The sequence below is a fragment of the Hypomesus transpacificus genome, chromosome 25, assembly GCF_021917145.1.
Source record: "Hypomesus transpacificus isolate Combined female chromosome 25, fHypTra1, whole genome shotgun sequence".
Taxonomy (NCBI): domain Eukaryota; kingdom Metazoa; phylum Chordata; class Actinopteri; order Osmeriformes; family Osmeridae; genus Hypomesus; species Hypomesus transpacificus.
The window spans coordinates 5,885,164-5,903,350 of record NC_061084.1 but is presented as its reverse complement, the minus strand read 5'-3'; the positions used below and the strand labels follow the sequence as shown (position 1 = coordinate 5,903,350).

Below are 18,187 nucleotides of genomic sequence, written 5' to 3'. Positions count from 1 at the left end.
CTGTCTACTGGTTCATATATGGTTTAGGGGAAGTCTATCCAGGAATCATTAAACCCATGGAACTAGGAGTTGTCAGGCGGGGTCTCCTATACAGAGCTGTGTCTACCCCAAGAGGAGGTTCATAATGTTGTCTTCTTATGATATTTATAGCTATATCCTGTATCACTCTTACAGTGACTTTGCGGTGTGCATACAGAAAAAGACAACAGTTTCATAGTCAGACCCCTAGCTAAGCCCATCCCTTTATTTAGACAGGAAGCTTCCTTCAAGCCGTTGATGCAGCAGGCCCACAAACAAACAAGCCACCAAGAAAACACCTTTTAGAAAAGCACCTTTCATTTTCCATGAAGAGGACAGACATGACGTGTTTAATTTCCGTTTATTTTTGGTCTAGAGCTTAGTGGCACATACTGTAGTAAGACACAAAACACTGACATGCCAAGTCAGACATTGTTCTGTGACATGAGGATGTGTAACGCATCTCTCAGTCAGGAGCAGAACACACAGACAACACAGTTATAGTCTACATAAGTAAATATGCTTGAAAACATTTTTTCCAAATGTGTCTTGATTCTTTAGTATTGCAGTGTGATGCATAAGCAATCAGGTTATCTAGACAGTATGGCGTTTTGCACATACTGTAGGACCCTCCTACTTGCTTTCTCTTCCTTTTACTCAGTCTTTGTATCTGAGCCTGCTTAACTCTCTATCTGTGGTGTCAAAGCAAAGCTCTGATCTACAGTATGTCACTAATGCTAATTGTCCTCCTACCCAGTATGTTTTGTTTAAGACAACAGACCTTGGTGGCTAAATTATGATTGTGTGTTATGATTCTTCTTATACATTGTCAGACATGGTCTGGATTGAATTGGTGTTGAACAACATGCTCAGAGTTGTAGCCAAGTTGACTTGGTGGATGCATGATAGAGACCAGATACTGTATCTCACATTATACATGATCTCTATGGAGACAGGAAGTCCCTGTGTTTCATGTAGTTCAGCTCCACGTCAGGATGGAAAAGTGTCACATAGGTCACCTGACAGAGGTGCATTAGCTGTGTTGGCATCAGTGTGAAGATGTGTGTGCTTGGGTATCAATGCAGAGTTTACCTGCAGAGAATGAGCAGATCCTAATGTTGTAAATGAATAATGATTTTCAGGGTAAGATGCTCTCCACTTTTCTTTTGTTTCCTGTGTTCATATCTAAGTACAGTGCCTTTTCACATACGACCCTATTACCTTCTCATTCTCTCCCTCTCTTTCTCTCTCACTCTGCGTTGCTTCTTAACTCTGATTGTGGCTTTCTGCAGGATGCATGCTATTGGTCTGGTATTCTCACATTCAGTACTTGGCTGCAACACTTCAATGGTCTTAAATCACTCGCTATGTTGTGGACATATGAACACTTTAAGTATGAAATGACAATTTTGAGTCTAATCTGCAAAACCTTACCCTCTCTGACACTGGGACTACAGTACATGGCTGTTGTCTCTCCCTCGTCCCCTTTAAGGACAGACTTTGTGGAGATGGAACCATGCTGGACATTGACAATGTCTGCTCTCTCTCTGTCTCTCTCTTTCTCTCAGTAAATAGTAATGGCACGGACATAATCCATGTTTCTATGGAAAACTGTTGAATCAAATCATATCGATTTTGGCCTCTGTAAAGTACATCAAAATATATCAATATATCCTTAATATAACCTGGAGTTAACAGTACAAAAAAAGAGTAAATTGTCTGTACTAGACAGTATCTAGTTCTTCAGTCTATTGATTAGGTCCATATGCACTATTTGCATGGTTCTCTTTACTGAACCAATGAGCATGAAACAAAAACATAAGGTTTATCCATCAGTGTGTAATGCCATTCAGTATATAGATGCCGTGAAAGGCAATAAGACAATGCTGTCTGCATAGGTTGTCACCCGAAGCTATAACAGTCGTCTCGGCCAATCAAACACAACCTGACTTCTGAAGAGTTGGATGCGTACAGAAACGTTTCCATTGATCAAAGACACAGATGTAAAGATGACACCTTCAAAGATGGTCACGCTGGGTCTGGTAGTTCTGATTCTCTGGGAATGCGGTAAGTTCAAATGGACTCATTTATACACATCCTTTGTATGGAATATGATGGATTTTTGGTTATCACAATGTTTTCTCCTCGTTGCAGTTCATGTGCTAGAGGTGACACAGTCTTCATCCATGCGTCAGGACAGTCATATCAAGTCCGTCGATGTTGGAGACACGGTGACTCTGCATTGCTTGTACCAAGTTGCTATGGCAAAGCACCTTTCTTGGTACCGGCAAACACTTGGAGATAAACCACAGCTTATATCTACAATGTTTATGTATCAAGAAAAAGCTAGACTGCACAATGAGTTTGAGGACCATCCTCGCTTCTTTGTGCAATTTGATGGAGGAATATATCAATTGACAATCTCAGATGTCCAACCTTCAGATTCAGCTATGTACTTCTGCTCTAAAACATTCATAAATACACAGGAATTTGCTGATGGTGTCTTCCTCAATGTAAAAGGTACAGTCTGAAACAAGCTAAACTTTTCCATTTGATTTCAGGTAAAATATGAGATATTTTGAGTAGATTAGAATCCTAGGTAATTTAAATAAGAATTCATGCAATGTTAACATTCTAGTTTCTAAATCCACAACCCGTTTTTATAGATCCTCTTGTCAGGGTGCATCTGCTGTAGAATATTTATGTAACTGTGAGTGTCTTAGTACCACAACCAGTAAAATCTGTGACTAACTTGGAGAGACATATGAGACACTGATCTTTTTCATTGTAAATTCCTGTGATTTTAATTTTGGAAAAGTATTATAGACAAAAATCTGCACAAGATAATGTGACAAAATGTGTTTAGGTCCAGGTTCCAATACCAAAGAAGTTGTCCGGCAGCCAGTTTCTGAGTCCATCCAGCCAGGAGACTCTGTTACTCTGAACTGTACAATACCCACTGAGACCTGTTCTGGAGAACACAGTGTCTATTGGTTCAGACATGGCTCAGGAGAATCCCATCCAGGAATCCTTTACACCCATGGAAGCAGAAGTGATCAGTGTGAGAAGAGCCCTGAGGCTGGGTCTCCTACACAGAGCTGTGTCTACAACCTCCCCAAGAGGAACCTCAGCCTCTCTGATGCTGGGACTTACTACTGTGCTGTGGCCTCATGTGGGGAGATACTGTTTGGAAATGGGACCAAGTTGGATATTAAGTCATGTGGTGAGGACCAGATGACAATCTTGGTGCTTCTCTCCATCATGAGAACTGGAGTTCTATTCTGCTACCTGTTCATCGTTATCGTCTTGTGTTTCATAAAGAAATCCAGTTAAGTGTGATATCCATCACTTTGAGCTGTACTTTGTCATGTATGTCTTACTTATGACAATGATTATCTTAATAGATTTTCAGTGTGTACAACATTTTATGTCAGAGAAACATTCCCCAAAAAGATTTTTGTCGATTTTTTGGGGGTTGGTTCCATATAACCTCAGCTGGCTTATCTATACTGGATGTTTTTTCCTATTTGAAATAAAGCTGTAGACTAATGTAAGAAAAAGCTGTGTGTTTCTCAACGTGAGGGCCATGACAGAGATGTAAGGTGAGAGCAAAAATATATTACTACAGTGTAACAAAGCTATTACTCCCCTAAACCTGTCCAGAACGTACTAAATACACATACTAAACATGTTTAATTGATTAATATTATAACTAATAAAATTCCTGTGTCACAAAGGTTAATTGACTTTAGAAAAAAACCCACTGTGAAATTGACAAAGTAGTTTTAGCAGTCGCACCCTTTATAAACACTACAGACATTTTACAGCCTGAAGCTGAAACATATTGTTGCTCACTGTTATTGTGCTGTCTGTCAGTTTGTGGGAAAATCATTGCACAAACACAAACAGGCATGTTGTTATAAATACATTGACATAAAAGAAGTATGAGTTATTTAAGGGGCCATAGATTTTCAATAGACAGAAAAATTACGGTTCCACACTTCAAAGGAAGTCATTGAGGTTCAGATCTGTAGCCAGCTACACTTGCGGTACAAGATTTTTCCACTGATGGAAACCAAGTGCTAATAGTTGACCGACAGCTCTTGATGCACTAAACTTGTCTGAGCTGCTCTACCAGGGTAAAAATGGCCTCTACCTACTCAATATATATGGTAGAATTTGTATTAAATGTATTGACATTTTTTAGAGTGTTACAAAAATATAGAGGCTTGCTTCAAAAAAAGTATTTACTGAAAAGCTTACACCAAAGATAGACAGCTTTAGTGATAAATTAAAGCTGATCTCATCCAAGTAATGTAAAGACGGTTATTGAGATATTTCCAGCATTATTCTCCCCCCCCCACCCCTCTGTTTTTTTTTCATCAACAGTGTAGCTGGAGAGTAGAGTAACACAGGTAAGAGGGCTCTTCCCTGGGGAGAGCACGAAAAAAACGCCCAATATGATCTCAAGAAGAGTAACCATAATGGGCTAGCCCGAAGTGACACACCCGCTACAGCGCACCACCAGCTGTGCTAAGGAGGGATTAAACGAATGAGGAGGACAAGACGTCCATCCGGTAGTATGGTATGAAGGGTGACAACCATGATGACGCCTCACGGATCAGTAAATTGTCTGGAAACCTTAATTTGATTTAAAAAAAGTTACGTCCCTAGGTTTTGCCTTAAATAAGTACCTAATGCTTTTCTTATCCAGCATGTTTTGCTCCAGACAACAGAAATTGGTGGCTAAATTATTAGCTTATGTGTTAGGATTTTTCTTATACATTGTCAGGCATTGTCTGGGTTAAATTGGTGTTGTACAACATGCTCAGAGTTGTAGCCAAGTTGACTTGGTGGATGCATGATAGAGACCAGATACTGTATCTCACATTATACTTGATCTCTATGGAGACAGGAAGTCCCTGTGTTTCATGTAGTTCAGCTCTACCTAAAGATAGCAAGAATCACATAGGCTACCTGACAAGGGTGCAGTAGCTGTGTTGGCATGAGTGTGCATATGTGTGCAGCATGGGTATCAATACAGTTTTCCTGCAGAGAATGAGCAGATACTAATGTTTTAAATGAATAAAGATGTTCTCATCTAGTGCTACCTGTTCATAGGGTCAGATGCTCTCCACTTTTGTTTTGTTTTCTGGGGTCGTCTGTGAGAACAGTGCCTCTCACATACAACCCTGTTACCTTCTCATTCTCTCCCTCTCTTTCTCTCTCACTCTGTTGCTCGTTAATTCTAATTGTGGTTTTCTGCAGGATGCATGCTACTGGTCTGGTATTCTCACATTCAGTACTTGGCTGCAATACTTCTATGGTCTTAAGTCACTCGCTATGTTGGGGTCATATGAACACTCTTTAAGTATGACATTTTAAATTGTATCTGCAAAACCTTACCCTCTCTGACACTGGTACTACAGTACTGGGCTGTTGTCTCTCCCTCGTCCCCTTAAGGACAGACTGTGTGTAGATGGAACCATGGTGGACATTGACAATGTCTGCTCTCTCTCTGTCTCTCTCTTTCTCTCAGTAAATCGTGATGGCACGGATATAATACATGTCTCTGTGGAAATAGATTTTGGCTTCTTTATAGGACATCAAAATATATCAGCTAAGTTCACAGTAAAAAAAAAAGTACATTGTCTGTACTAGACAGTATCTAGTTCTTCAGTCAATTGATTAGGTCCAACTGCACTTTATTGAACCAATGTGCATACAGCAAAAAAACAATGGTTTATCCATCAGTGTGTAATGCCATTCAGTATATACTATAGACAAAATGCAAGGCAATAAGACAATGCTGCTTGAATAGGGTGGCACCTAAAGCTAGAACAGTCATCTTAGCCAATCAAACACAACCTCACTTCTTAAGAGTTGGATGCGTATATAAACTTTTCCATTGAGCCAAGACACAGATGTAAAGATGACACCTTCAAAGATGGTCACATTGGGTCTGGTAGTTGTACTTCTCTGGCAATGCGGTAAGTTCAAATGGCCAAAGTAATTTATACACATCCTTTGTATAGAATATGATGGATATTTGGTTATAACAATGTTTTGTCCTTTTTTCAGTTCATGTGGTAGATGGGACACAGTCTTCATCTATACGTCTGGACGAACATCTTAAGTCTGTCGATGTTGGAGACACGGTGACTCTGCATTGCCAGTACAATGTCGCTATGTCAGTGCACCTTTCTTGGTACCGGCAAACTCTAGGAGATAAACCCCAGCTTGTATCTACCCTGTTGAAGTTAGGACAAGAATATAGACTGCACAATGAGTTTGAGGACAATCCTCGCTTCTCTGTATCCGGTGGTGGAGGATCCAATCACCTGAGGATCTCAGATGTCCAACCTTCAGATTCAGCTATGTACTTTTGTTGTGAATCATTGGAAAATAGGGTGGAATTTGCTGATGGTGTCTTCCTTAATGTAAAAGGTATGGTTCAAAACTAACAAAACAAATCCATTTAATTTCAGGTTTATTATCTGATATTATTATCCATGATCTATTTTCAAATAATGGAACAGATTAGAATCCTAGGTAATTTAGCTAAGCATAACGTTCTTGTTTTTGAATCTACAACTGATTATTAAACAGAATGATTGTGAAGAAAGTGAGTGTATGAGTCACACTAACCAGGAGCAAAACATTTCCATTTGTTTTCAGGTTAAATAGGAGATGTTTTGAGCAGATTAGAATCCTAGGTAATTTCAGTTAGCATTCATGCAATATTAACATTCTAGTTTCTAAATATACAACAACAACAAAATGACATCCTCTTGACAGGGTGCATCTGCAGTAGAATTTTTGAGTGAGTGTCTCAGTAACACAAACCAGTAGAATCTGTGACTAACTTGGAGAGACATATGAGACACTGATCTTTCTTCTGTAAATTCCTGTGATTTTTGATTTGGAAAAGTATTATAGACATTAATCTGCACAAGATAATGTGACAAAAATGTTTTGGGTCAAGGTTCCAATACCAAAGAAGTTATCCAGCAGCCAGTTTCTGAGTCCATCCAGCCAGGAGACTCTGTAACTCTGAATTGTACAATACCCACTGAGACCTGTGCAGGAGAACACAGTGTCTATTGGTTCAGACATGGCTCAGGAGAATCCCATCCAGGAATCCTTTACACCCATGGAGGCAGGAGTGATCAGTGTGAGAAGAGCCCTGAGGCTGGGTCTCCTACACAGAGCTGTGTCTACAACCTCCCCAAGAGGAACCTCAGCCTCTCTGATGCTGGGACTTACTACTGTGCTGTGGCCTCATGTGGGGAGATACTGTTTGGAAATGGGACCATGCTGAAGATTGAAGGTCAGAATTTTTTTTTCAAAACAATTCTAAATGCAAGCAGAAATCAATATGAAACGTATTTGTAAAATTATTATTTTTTCTCTCAGAGAGCATGCCAGATCTGCTTTTCCTTGTCTACTTCTTGGGTGCAGCATTAGGAATCTCGGTCATGCTGATCGCTGTGTTGACCTGCTTTGTGTTTAAAATAAACAGGAAACAATGTCCTCACTGCAGAGGTAGGTGATGCTAATGTAAAGGCAACCAGTGAACCTTTCTCAGAAATGTCCTTTATTTCAAGCATTTAAGTAACTGCTAACAAAGGACAAATAATGTTAACTTCTTACCACTCTGCACCTTAGTTTCTGGATCAGTCTCTCAGACTACACGTTCAATCTATCCTGAATACAGAGAGGTATGTTTTTTCTTCATCAATTTTGCAGTGATGCAACGCAATATAGCCTTACGCTTACATGAACCAGAGTTACAAATTCTGTGTTTGACAATGAGCACGATAGAAAATGAGAACAGCTAAAAAGTAACATGAGTACAGTACACTATCTGATGAGTAACTCAAAAAACCTTTTTCATTTGCTAGGGCCAAGAGGCAGAAAACCTCCATTACGCTGCTCTAAATCTAAAGAAGAAGACAAGCAAACCCAGAAGAGAGAGAGAGAACGTGGAGAGAGACACAGTGTACTCTGGTGTTAGAGAATAGAGCTGGGAGAGGAAAGCTGCTCTGATAAGTTAATCGACCCACAGATGCACGCACAAATTCGCAAATTTGTGGCATTATAATATGATGCACTCTGCCTTATTCTGCTCATACACCATTCTGATTTGTGTAATTATTTGACATTTACATTTAAAAACTGGCTGACATGGGTGAATTGGCTTGCTTGTCCTTACATAGTTATTGGTTCTCAGAGTGGTTACATAGGCTAAAATACAGAAGTGGCATTCCATTCCCCGTTGAAAGTTCACTTAAAAATAACTGTCTGCAAAATTTAAGAATAGGCAATCCTAGCCTATATTCTTTTCTATTTAATTTCATATGGAATATTCTTTAATATTGTTAAGATTAACTTGTTCACTGTCCAGTGTCAAGGTAACCATCAATTTTAGTGCTCACAAAAACTTTTAACACATTTATCAAATGCTGAACGTTTTCTTTGAATTCTATAACCCAAGATAATCTTTTGTAGAACTGTGTAATAGTACCTTGCATAGGTCAAAGGTCAAAAGTTAAGCAAATAATAAACATTGCCACTTTGTCAAAGAATTAGGAAACATAAGTGAATATTGCAACTTCTTTAAGAATGTTCCTCACCTTTTGCCTTTTTTTTGGAAAAGCTGAGTAACATTGAGATTGTGTTGATGTGAAAGTTAACTTGTGAGGCTGTTTAACTTTTGCTTCATTCTCGGTCAAGAACTTTAGAGATAAACTTGACTGATGCAATATAAGCGGTGTAGAGCGGGTCAGTGACATTTGTGGCAGCAGATGTCTGACTACAAAGTGCCATGCAGGGCAGAAGATTGTTTTCAAATGTGGGTGGGACAGCTTTTTTTTACATTGATGATACAAAACAATGATAATGAAACTTACACCTCTGCTTCTGTGTGTTTTGGGCAGAGCCAAAATATGTTGTCAAACTTTTAACCATGCCTTTAGTTTAAATATAGCTTTACATTATTTGTATATTTAGCGTTTCAGTAAATAACTATTTAATGCAATAGTTATCAAATAACATTGACAGGCTACCAATCTCCATTTAAACAACCTTTTGTTGGATTACTGAGTGATTCATGGGAAGGCACGATATTGCCCGGATAGCCAATAATAGCATTACCCAGTTCAGTGCCCCCTTCTACTTATTGCAGACAATCTTATTTAAATGTGTCAGGGTGTGCCCACCTCCTAGTTAAATACAGAGTTAACTGACATTGAAATAATTCTGTTTGGGTTCAGCTGTTTGTTTAACATTAAATCAGGTAGGACATTAAAACATTTGAGTGTTGTTATTGTTGTCTTGTGGAATCTATTACTTGTTATGTAAGTTTTTGAGAGAATCAATCGTTAAGCAGAAGTCAAATGAAGTAAAGAGTTAATGTTTATTTGACGTATGACGTAAACATAGTAACTTTACCAACATAACACCATCGACACACAAACATAAGCCAATAACACAAAGAGAATTCCAGACAGCTCCATCTAGCATTCTAGAATGGAACCGGAGAGTCCAACATACACCAGCACTACCCAGCTGATGGCCCTGAACCCCCCGAACAACCTTCAACAGACCATTTTATACCAACTGGTTCATAATTTTTTTTAGGGGAAGTCAATCCAAGAATCATTTTCACCCATGGAAGTAGGAGTCAGTGTGGGGAGGCTGGGTCTCCTACACAGAGCTGTGTCTACCCCAAGAGGAGGTTCATGATGGTGTCTTTCTATGATATTTATAGCTGTATCCTGTGTCACCCACACAGTGACTTTGCGATGTGCTTACAGAGTACAGTTTCACAGCCAGACCCCTAGCTCAGGCCACCCCTCTCTTGAGGCTTCCTTCAAACTGTTTGTGCACCTTTGACAAAAGCACCTTTTATTTTCCATGAAGATGACAGACATCATGTGTTTAATTTTTTAATTTTGGTCCAGAGCTTAGAGGCACATACTCTAGTATGTTACCTCCTCATTCTCTACCTCTCTTTCTCTCTCATTCTGTTGCTCGTTAACTCTGATTGTGGTTTTCTGCAAGATGCATGCTACTGATCTGGTATTCTCACATTCAGTACTTGGCTGCAACACTTCAATGGTCTGAAGTCACTTGCTATGTTGGGGACATATGAACACTCATTAAGTATGAAATTGCCATTTTGAATTTAATCTGCAAAACCTTAACCTTTCTGACACTGGGACTACAGTCCTGGGCTGTTGTCTCTCCCTCGTCCCCTGTAAGGACAGACTATGTGGAGATGGAACCATGCTGGACATTGACTATTTCTGCTCTATCTCTGTCTCTCTTCTGCTCTCATTAAATAGTGATAGCACAGACGTAATCCATGTTTCTATGGAAAACCAAAAACTGTTGAGAATCAAATCGGAAAGATTTGGGCTTCTACAAAGGATATCAAAATATATCAGTTATCGTGTGAATAGTTATCCTTAAGTTAACAATACAAAAAAAGAGTAAATTGCCTGAAATGTTTCAATAAACAATATCTAGCTCTTCTGTCAATTGATTAGGTCCAATTGCATTATTAGGTGGTTCTCCCTACTGAACAAATGAGAATTAAGTACAAATACAATGGTTTTTCCATCAGTGTGTAATGACATTCAGTATATAGATAAAATGCAAGGCAGTAAGGCAATGTTGCCTGAATAGGGTGTCACCCAAAACAAGAACAGTCATTTTAGCCAATCAAACACAACCTCACTTCTGAAGAGTTAGTTGCGTACATAAACATTTCCATTGAGCAAAGACAGATGTAAAAATGACACCTTCAAAGATGGTCATGTTGGGTCGGGTAGTTCAACTTCTCTGGAAAGACGATAAGTTCAAATGGGCTTCGTCATTTATACACATCCTTTGTATGGAATATGATGGATTTTTGGTTATCACAATGTTTTCTCCTCATTGCAGTTCATGTGATAGAGGTGACACAGTCTTCATCCATACTTCAGGACAGTCATATCAAGTCCGTCGATGTTGGAGACACGGTGACTCTGCACTGCTTCTACCAAGTTGCTACGACAAAGCACCTTTCTTGGTGCCCGCAAACACTTGGAGATAAACCACAGCTTATATCTAAAATGTATATGTATCAAGAAAAAACTAGACTGCACAATGAGTTTGAGGACCATCCTCGCTTCTTTGTGCAATGGGATGAAGGAACATATCAATTGACAATCTCAGATGTCCAACCTTCAGATTCAGCTATGTACTTCTGTCCTAAAACATACGTAAATACACTGGAATTTGCTGATGGCGTCTTCCTCAATGTACAAGTTACAGTCTGAAACAAGCAACACTTTTCCATTCAATTTCAGGTGAAATATGAAATATTTTGAGCAGATATGAATCCTAGGTAATTTAGGTGAGCGTTCATGCAAAATTAACATTCTAATTTCTCAATCTGCATTTTTTTTTTACAGATCCTCCTTTCAGGGTGCATCTGCTGTAGAATATTTGTGTAGCCATGAGTATCTTAGTAATACAAACCAGGAGAATCTGTTACTAACTTGGAGAGACATGGGAGACACATCTTTTTTGTTGTAAATTCCTGTGATTTTTGATTTGGAAAGTTATTACAGACAAAAACCTGCACAAGCTAATGTGACAAAATGTTTTTAGGTCCAGGTTCCAATACCAAAGACGTTGTCCAGCAGCCAGTGTCTGAGTCCGTCCAGCCAGGAGACTCTGTTACTCTGAACTGTACAATACCCACTGAGACCTGTGCAGGAGAACACAGTGTATATTGGTTCAGACATGGCTCAGGAGAATCCCGTCCAGGAATTCTTTACACCCATGGAGGCAGGACCTCCGAGGCCAGGCAACCTCCCCAAGAGGAACCTCAGCCTCTCTGATGCTGGGACTTACTACTGTGCTGCGGCCTCATGTGGAGAGATACTGTTTGGAAATGGGACCATGCTGAATATCCAAGGTAAACCAAAAATATAGTTCATCAAACATCTTCGCTTTTGAAATATCAAGTGGATATCTGACTACACTGAAATACAGTCATTTGAACAGAATTTGTTTCCATACATTTTCAATCCATAATTCTCCATAAAAAGAAAAGTAGTAATTAGTTGCGTTTCAAGTTTCAAATGATCAGAATCTGCCTTTTCTCTTCATCCTATTTTGCCTGACAACCGTTTTGATAATGAGTGTGTTCCGAAACTGTTCCACACACACTGAGACCTGTGCAAGAGAACAGACTGTCCACTGGTTCAGATATGGTTTAGGGGAAGTCAATCCAGGAATCATTTTCACCCATGGAAGTTGTCAGTGGGAGGGGAGGCTGGGTCCCCTACACAGAGCTGTGTCTACCCCAAGAGGAGGTTCATGATAATGTCTTCTTATGATATTTATAGCTGTATCCTGTATCAACCTCACAGTGACTTTGCGGTGTGCTTACAGAAAAAGACAACAGTTTCACAGTCAGACCCCTAGCTAAGGCCACCCCTCTCTTTAGACAGGAAGCTTCCTTCAAACTGTTGGTGCAGCAAGCCCACAAACACTCAAGCCACCCAAAAAACACCCTTTACACATGCACCTTTTATTTTCCACAAAGAGAACAGACATGACGTGTTTAACTTCAGTTTATTTTTGGTATAGAGCTTAGTGGCACATACTGTAGTAAGATACGAAACACTGGCATGCCAAGTCAGACATTGTTCTACGACATGAAGATGTGTAACCCATCTCTCAGTCAGGAGCAGAACACCCACACAATACAGTTACAGTCTACATAAGTAAATATGCTTAAAAACCTATTGGTAAACTGGCCTCCAAAATGTTTTCAAACATGTCTTGACACCTCCGTATCGCGGTCTGCTGCAGAAGTAATACTGTTATCTAGACAGTATGGCCTCTTGCAGATACTATTGGACCCTCCTACTTGCTTTCTCTTCCTTTTTCTCTCTGTGTTTTTCTCTGTCTCTGTTACACTCTCTCTCTGTCACGTCATAAGAAATCCTCATTTTTATGGTTTCTGATGTTGTGTTGTAAGAAAGAAAAAATCTTCACCATTGAAAACTGTTTCTGAATGTTATAGTGAGCCAAAACATTTAATTGGCGTCACTTAACATCACTTCCTCTCTAGACAACCAGGAAGCCAATCATCTATGCATACACTGGTAGAATCGTTTCTGCTCATGCTGTTGGTTTGCCCTCATAGCAGAAGTGGTGGTGTCTCAGATTAGTCTGGTGGGAAGCAGCTGCAGAATGCTATCTGGAACTTATGATTAGCCTATGTGTTAGGATCCTTCTTATACATTGTCAAGCATGGTCGGGGTTGAATTGGTGTTGGACCACATGCTCAGAGTTGTGGCCAAGTTGACTTGGTGGATGCATGATAGAGACCAGATACTGTATCTCACATTGTACATGATTTCAATGGAAACAAGATGTGCCTGTGTTTCATGTCGTTCAGCTCCACTTCCAAAGAGAAAGTGTCACATCGGCCACCTAACAGAGGTGCATTAGCTGTGTTGGCATCAGTGTGAAGATGTGTGTGCATGGGTATCAATGCAGAGTTTACCTGCAGAGAATGAGCAGATCCTAATGTTGTAAATGAATAATGATTATCTAATCTAGTGCTACCTATTCAGAGGGTCAGATGCTCTGAACGTTTCTTTAGTTTCCTGTGTTCATATGGAAGTACAGTGCCTTCTCACAGACGACCCCATTACCTTCTAATTCTCTCCCTCTCTTTCTCTCTCACTCTTCGTTGCTTGCTAACTCTTGAATGTGGTTTTCTGCAGGATGCATGCTACTGGTATAGGTATTCTCACATTCAGTACTTGGCTGCAACACTTCAATGGTCTTAAATCACTGGTTTGTTGGGGACACCATGAAATGTTTTACATATGATAACTTTAAATGTTCTAATCTGAAAAACCCTACACTGTCTGACACTGGGACTACAGTTCTGGGCTGTTGTCTCTCCCTCGTCCCCTGTAAGGACAGACTGTGTGGAGATGGAACCATGTTGGACATTGACAATGTCTGCTGTCTCTCTGTCTCCCTCTTTCTCTCAGAAAATAATGATAACAGACGTAATCCTTGTATCTATAGAAATCTGTTATGGATATCAAAATATGTCAGCTATTTGTAAGTACAAAAAATAGTAAATTGTCTGAAATGTTTCAATAAACAGTATATACCTCTTCTGTCAATTGATTAGGTCCAATTGCATTATTAGCATGGCTCTCCCTACTAAGCCAATGAGCATGAAGTAAAAATACAACGGTTTATCCATCAGTGTGTAATGCCATTCTGTATATGATAAAAAGCATTGCAGTGAGGCAATGCTGACTGAATAGGGTGTCACCTAAATCTAAAAGAGTCTTCTCAGCCAATCAAACACAACATCCCTTATGAAGAGTTGAATACGTACATAAAAGTTTCCATTGAGCCAAGACACAGATGTAAAGATGAGACTTTCAAAGATGGTCACGCTGGGTCAGGTAGTTCTACTTCTCTGGGAATGCGGTAAGTTGAAATGGACATAGTCATTTATACACATCCTTTGTATGGAATATGATGGATTTTTGGTTATCACAATGTTTCCTCCTTGTTCCAGTTCATGTGGTAGAGGTGACACAGTCTTCAGCCATGCGTCCGGACAGTCATCTCAAGTCCGTCGCTGTTGGAGACACAGTGACTCTTTACTGCTTCAACCAAGACGTTATGACAGCATTTTTTTTTTCTTGGTACCGGCAAACCCTAGGAGATAAACCACAGCTGGTATCTATAATGTATAAGTATGAAGAAAAAGCTAGACTGCACAATGAGTTTAAGGACGATCCTCGCTTCTCTGTGCAATGTGATGAAGGAACAAATCACCTGACAATCTCAGATGTCCAACCTTCAGATTCAGCTATGTACTTCTGTTCTAAAACATCCGTTAATACACTGGAATTTGCTGATGGTGTCTTCCTCAATGTAAAAGGTACAGTCTGGAAAAAAAAAACTTTTCCATTTGATTTCAGGTTAAATGCGAGTTATTGTGAACAGATTATTATCCTAAGTAATATAGGTGAGTGGTTATGCAATATTATCATTCTAGTTTCTAAATCTTCAAAAGATAAAATAGTTCTCTCGTCAGGGTGCATCTGCAGTAGAATTTTTCATCAGCAGTGAGTGCCTTAGTAACACAAACCAGGAAAATCTGTTACTAACTTGGAGAGAAATATGAGACACTGACCTTTTTCATTGTAAATTCTTATGATTTTAGTTTTGAAAAAGTATTATAGACAAAAAAAACTTCACAAGATAATGTGGCAACATTATTTTATACGTTTTTAGGTCCAGATTCCAATACCAAAGAAGTTATCCAGCAGCCAGTGTCTGAGTCCATCCAGCCAGGAGACTCTGTTACTCTGAACTGCACAATACAAACTGGGAATTGTGCAGGGGAACACAGTGTATATTGGTTCAAACATGGCTCAGGAGAATCCCGTCCAGGAATCCTTTACAGCCATGGAGGCAGGAGTGATCAGTGTGATATGAGCCCTGAAACTGGGTCTCCTACACAGAGCTGTGTCTACAACCTCCCCAAGAGGAACCTCAGCCTCTCTGATGCTGGGACTTACTACTGTGCTGTGGCCTCACGTGGGGAGATACTGTTTGGAAATGGGACCACACTGAACATTGAAGGTCAGAAATTATATTTTAAAACTATTTTAAATGCAAACAAAATTGAATAAAAAACCGTATTTGTAAAATGATCTTTTTGTTTCTTCAGAGAGCATCTCAGATCTGCTTCTCATTGTGTACTTATTGGGTGCAGCATCAGGAATCTTGTTAATGTTGATCATTGTGCTGACCTGCTTTGTATTTAAAATAAACAGGAAACAATGTCCTCTCTGCAGAGGTAGGTGATGCTAATGTAAAGGCAACAAATTATTAACCACAAATAACGCAGGACAAATAATGTTAACTTGTTACCACTCTGCACCCTTATTTTCTGTTTCAGTCTCTCAGACAACACGTTCAATCTCTCCTGAATACAGAGAGGTATGTTTTTTCTTCAGCAATTTTGCAGTGATGCATTGCATTAGCCTTACACTATACCACTAACCAGGGTTAAACATTCTGCGTTTGACAATGAGCAAGATAGACAACGAGTACACTACTATCTGACAAGTAACTTTAATTTTCTCTGCTAGGGCCAAGATGCAGAAAACCTCCATTACGCTGCTCTGAATATGAAGAAGAAAAGCAAACCCAGAACAGAGAGAGATAACGTGGAGAGAGACACAGTGTACTCTGGTGTTAGAGATTAGAGCTGGGAGAAGAAAGCTGCTCCGATATGTTTATTGCTGGCTTCACATTCTATACAGATAATGTCAGTATTCAGAATAATATCGAGTGATGTACTCTTGTTCTTCATGTTTATATGAACAAAGCTTTCTATTACATTAAACATACTTTAATGCCATGAATCTGTGTGTGTGTGTGTTTCTGTGGCCTCAAAGACGTGCAGTAAAGCAGGTAACGTTGTTCATAAACTGTAGAAAAAGTTAAACTGGCAGTATGTCAGTCCTCAGGGATCCTCTAATGGCCTGCCTTGCCTTTTCAAAAGGTGATCCTGTTATATCACCTCAAATATACTTGTATTTATTTGTCGCATCCAAAAAACTTCACACAGTACCCGGTTTGCAAAATAATCAAGCCACAGATACACACACTCACACAGGTACACTTTGTGACTCGTTCTGCTCACATACATAAGCAAAGCTAGTTCAGGCATGGCACTCGGGCAACACGCGTCATCCGCTCATTAACTACACCTGTGTAGCCAGCACAAGCCCATTGGGCCACGTCCAATAAGGCGGCATTAAAAGGTCTCGTGGATGTGCACACCCCCGGTCGCTGTATGATCTGTGCTGCTGCCGCCCTCCACCATCCTCTTCTCCCCCTTGCTGTCTGTATGTTGTCATCAGAGGGATTATATCTCTATTGCTCCCTGTCTCATATTTCATGTATGTACGTATGTGTCGCATCGAGGAGGCAGGGAGTGCTTCCCTTAGAACATCCACTCCGCCAAAGATAAATCTATGTCCATGTCTATGGTTATCAATAAATGGTCAAATCTAGTGTCGCGCGATAGTCTTGACTGAGCTTGATCTGTGTGATTATTTCAATAGCTACTACAAGTGTTTGGAGCTTAGACCCCATGGGGAATTATTGATCAAAGGGCGCCTGCCCAACATCCGAAGAAGAATCCCCCACGGAGTCCAGACACTTGTGTCGGTGGCGGCAGCCGACGACCCAGGCAGAAGAGTCGAAGAACAGAGACAAGGCGACGGGGAGGCGGAGGGTCGCGCACTTGACAACATGGACAAACTACACTGGGAGAGAATTGTATTTAAAGGCACGGGATCATGTGATCATTTGACAGCGTTAATTGATAGACGGGAGCACTAAACGAACTGAAACCCAGATGACAGGCCAACATAGGAAAGAGGGAAAGTAGGGCATTCTTAGCGGGGGGAGTAAGTAGTGAAACATTATCGAGTCTTGCCTGACTGAACTTGCGCTAAGCTTCATTTGACATTCACATTTAAAAGCTAGCTTGCATGGGTGAATTTTTAACTAATTAAGACAATTAAGACAATTAACTAAGGAGACAATTTTTCGGACGACATAAGCAGATTCCTTCATGAGTCTGAACGGCTCAATTTTTTCTCTCTTCAATAAATATATTTTTTGCTTGTCCTTACGTAGTTGAGTCATTTCAGAATTGGAGGACATTTTCTGTTCCACACATTTTCATCATCCATAATCAAAATATAAAAATGTACACTTGTGTAAATTATGCTTCCTGGGACAACATGTAAATAAAATGGTGATGATGACCAAATTAGTTAAATGTTAAGTGTTGAATTGTCCAAAATATTTAAGTAATAGTAATTATGCACTGAAGTTGTGTGCACAACATGTGTGCAACCCTGTTACCAAAATCGATTTAGCCTGGCATAGGAGGTAAAAAAGGGAGTTACATGACACAGAGAACATTGCATCATCCATCCATTTGCCACCCCCATGGGGAGACTCAAGGTGGATCCTCTCCCCTATTTTGCATATTTTTTCAAACTTTTCAGCTTTGTTGGATTGTTTCACTCTAATC

The 18,187-nt window shown here is 39.8% G+C and overlaps 3 protein-coding genes and 1 pseudogene across 6 annotated transcripts; all 4 read left to right on the top strand.

The window, feature by feature from the left end:
- The first annotated feature begins 1,493 nt into the window (after positions 1-1,493).
- LOC124487151 (polymeric immunoglobulin receptor-like) lies at positions 1,494-3,497 on the top strand. 2 transcript variants are annotated; one of them, XM_047049244.1, is made up of 3 exons: positions 1,494-2,085; positions 2,173-2,538; positions 2,885-3,497. In XM_047049244.1, exons 1-3 carry the CDS (start codon positions 1,983-1,985, stop codon positions 3,349-3,351), a joined length of 936 nt encoding a protein of 311 aa, XP_046905200.1. In that variant the 5' UTR covers positions 1,494-1,982; the 3' UTR covers positions 3,352-3,497. The 2 variants fall into 2 exon arrangements, with proteins under 2 accessions (XP_046905200.1, XP_046905199.1); XM_047049243.1 differs by having other exon boundaries at positions 1,494-2,538.
- A 2,453-nt stretch (positions 3,498-5,950) lies between these two features.
- On the top strand, positions 5,951-8,981 carry LOC124487145. The gene is made up of 6 exons (XM_047049229.1): positions 5,951-6,008; positions 6,100-6,465; positions 7,004-7,348; positions 7,435-7,563; positions 7,687-7,739; positions 7,923-8,981. Exons 1-6 carry the CDS (start codon positions 5,951-5,953, stop codon positions 8,040-8,042), a joined length of 1,071 nt encoding a protein of 356 aa, XP_046905185.1. The 3' UTR covers positions 8,043-8,981.
- A 1,853-nt stretch (positions 8,982-10,834) lies between these two features.
- LOC124486929 lies at positions 10,835-13,834 on the top strand (annotated as a pseudogene).
- A 643-nt stretch (positions 13,835-14,477) lies between these two features.
- On the top strand, positions 14,478-16,493 carry LOC124487146. Of its 3 annotated transcripts, none has more exons than XM_047049230.1 (6): positions 14,478-14,544; positions 14,636-15,004; positions 15,361-15,711; positions 15,800-15,928; positions 16,031-16,071; positions 16,224-16,493. In XM_047049230.1, exons 1-6 carry the CDS (start codon positions 14,487-14,489, stop codon positions 16,338-16,340), a joined length of 1,065 nt encoding a protein of 354 aa, XP_046905186.1. In that variant the 5' UTR covers positions 14,478-14,486; the 3' UTR covers positions 16,341-16,493. The 3 variants fall into 3 exon arrangements, with proteins under 3 accessions (XP_046905186.1, XP_046905188.1, XP_046905187.1); XM_047049232.1 differs by having other exon boundaries at positions 15,906-15,928; positions 16,224-16,355; XM_047049231.1 differs by lacking the exon at positions 15,800-15,928.
- Positions 16,494-18,187: the final 1,694 nt, after the last annotated feature.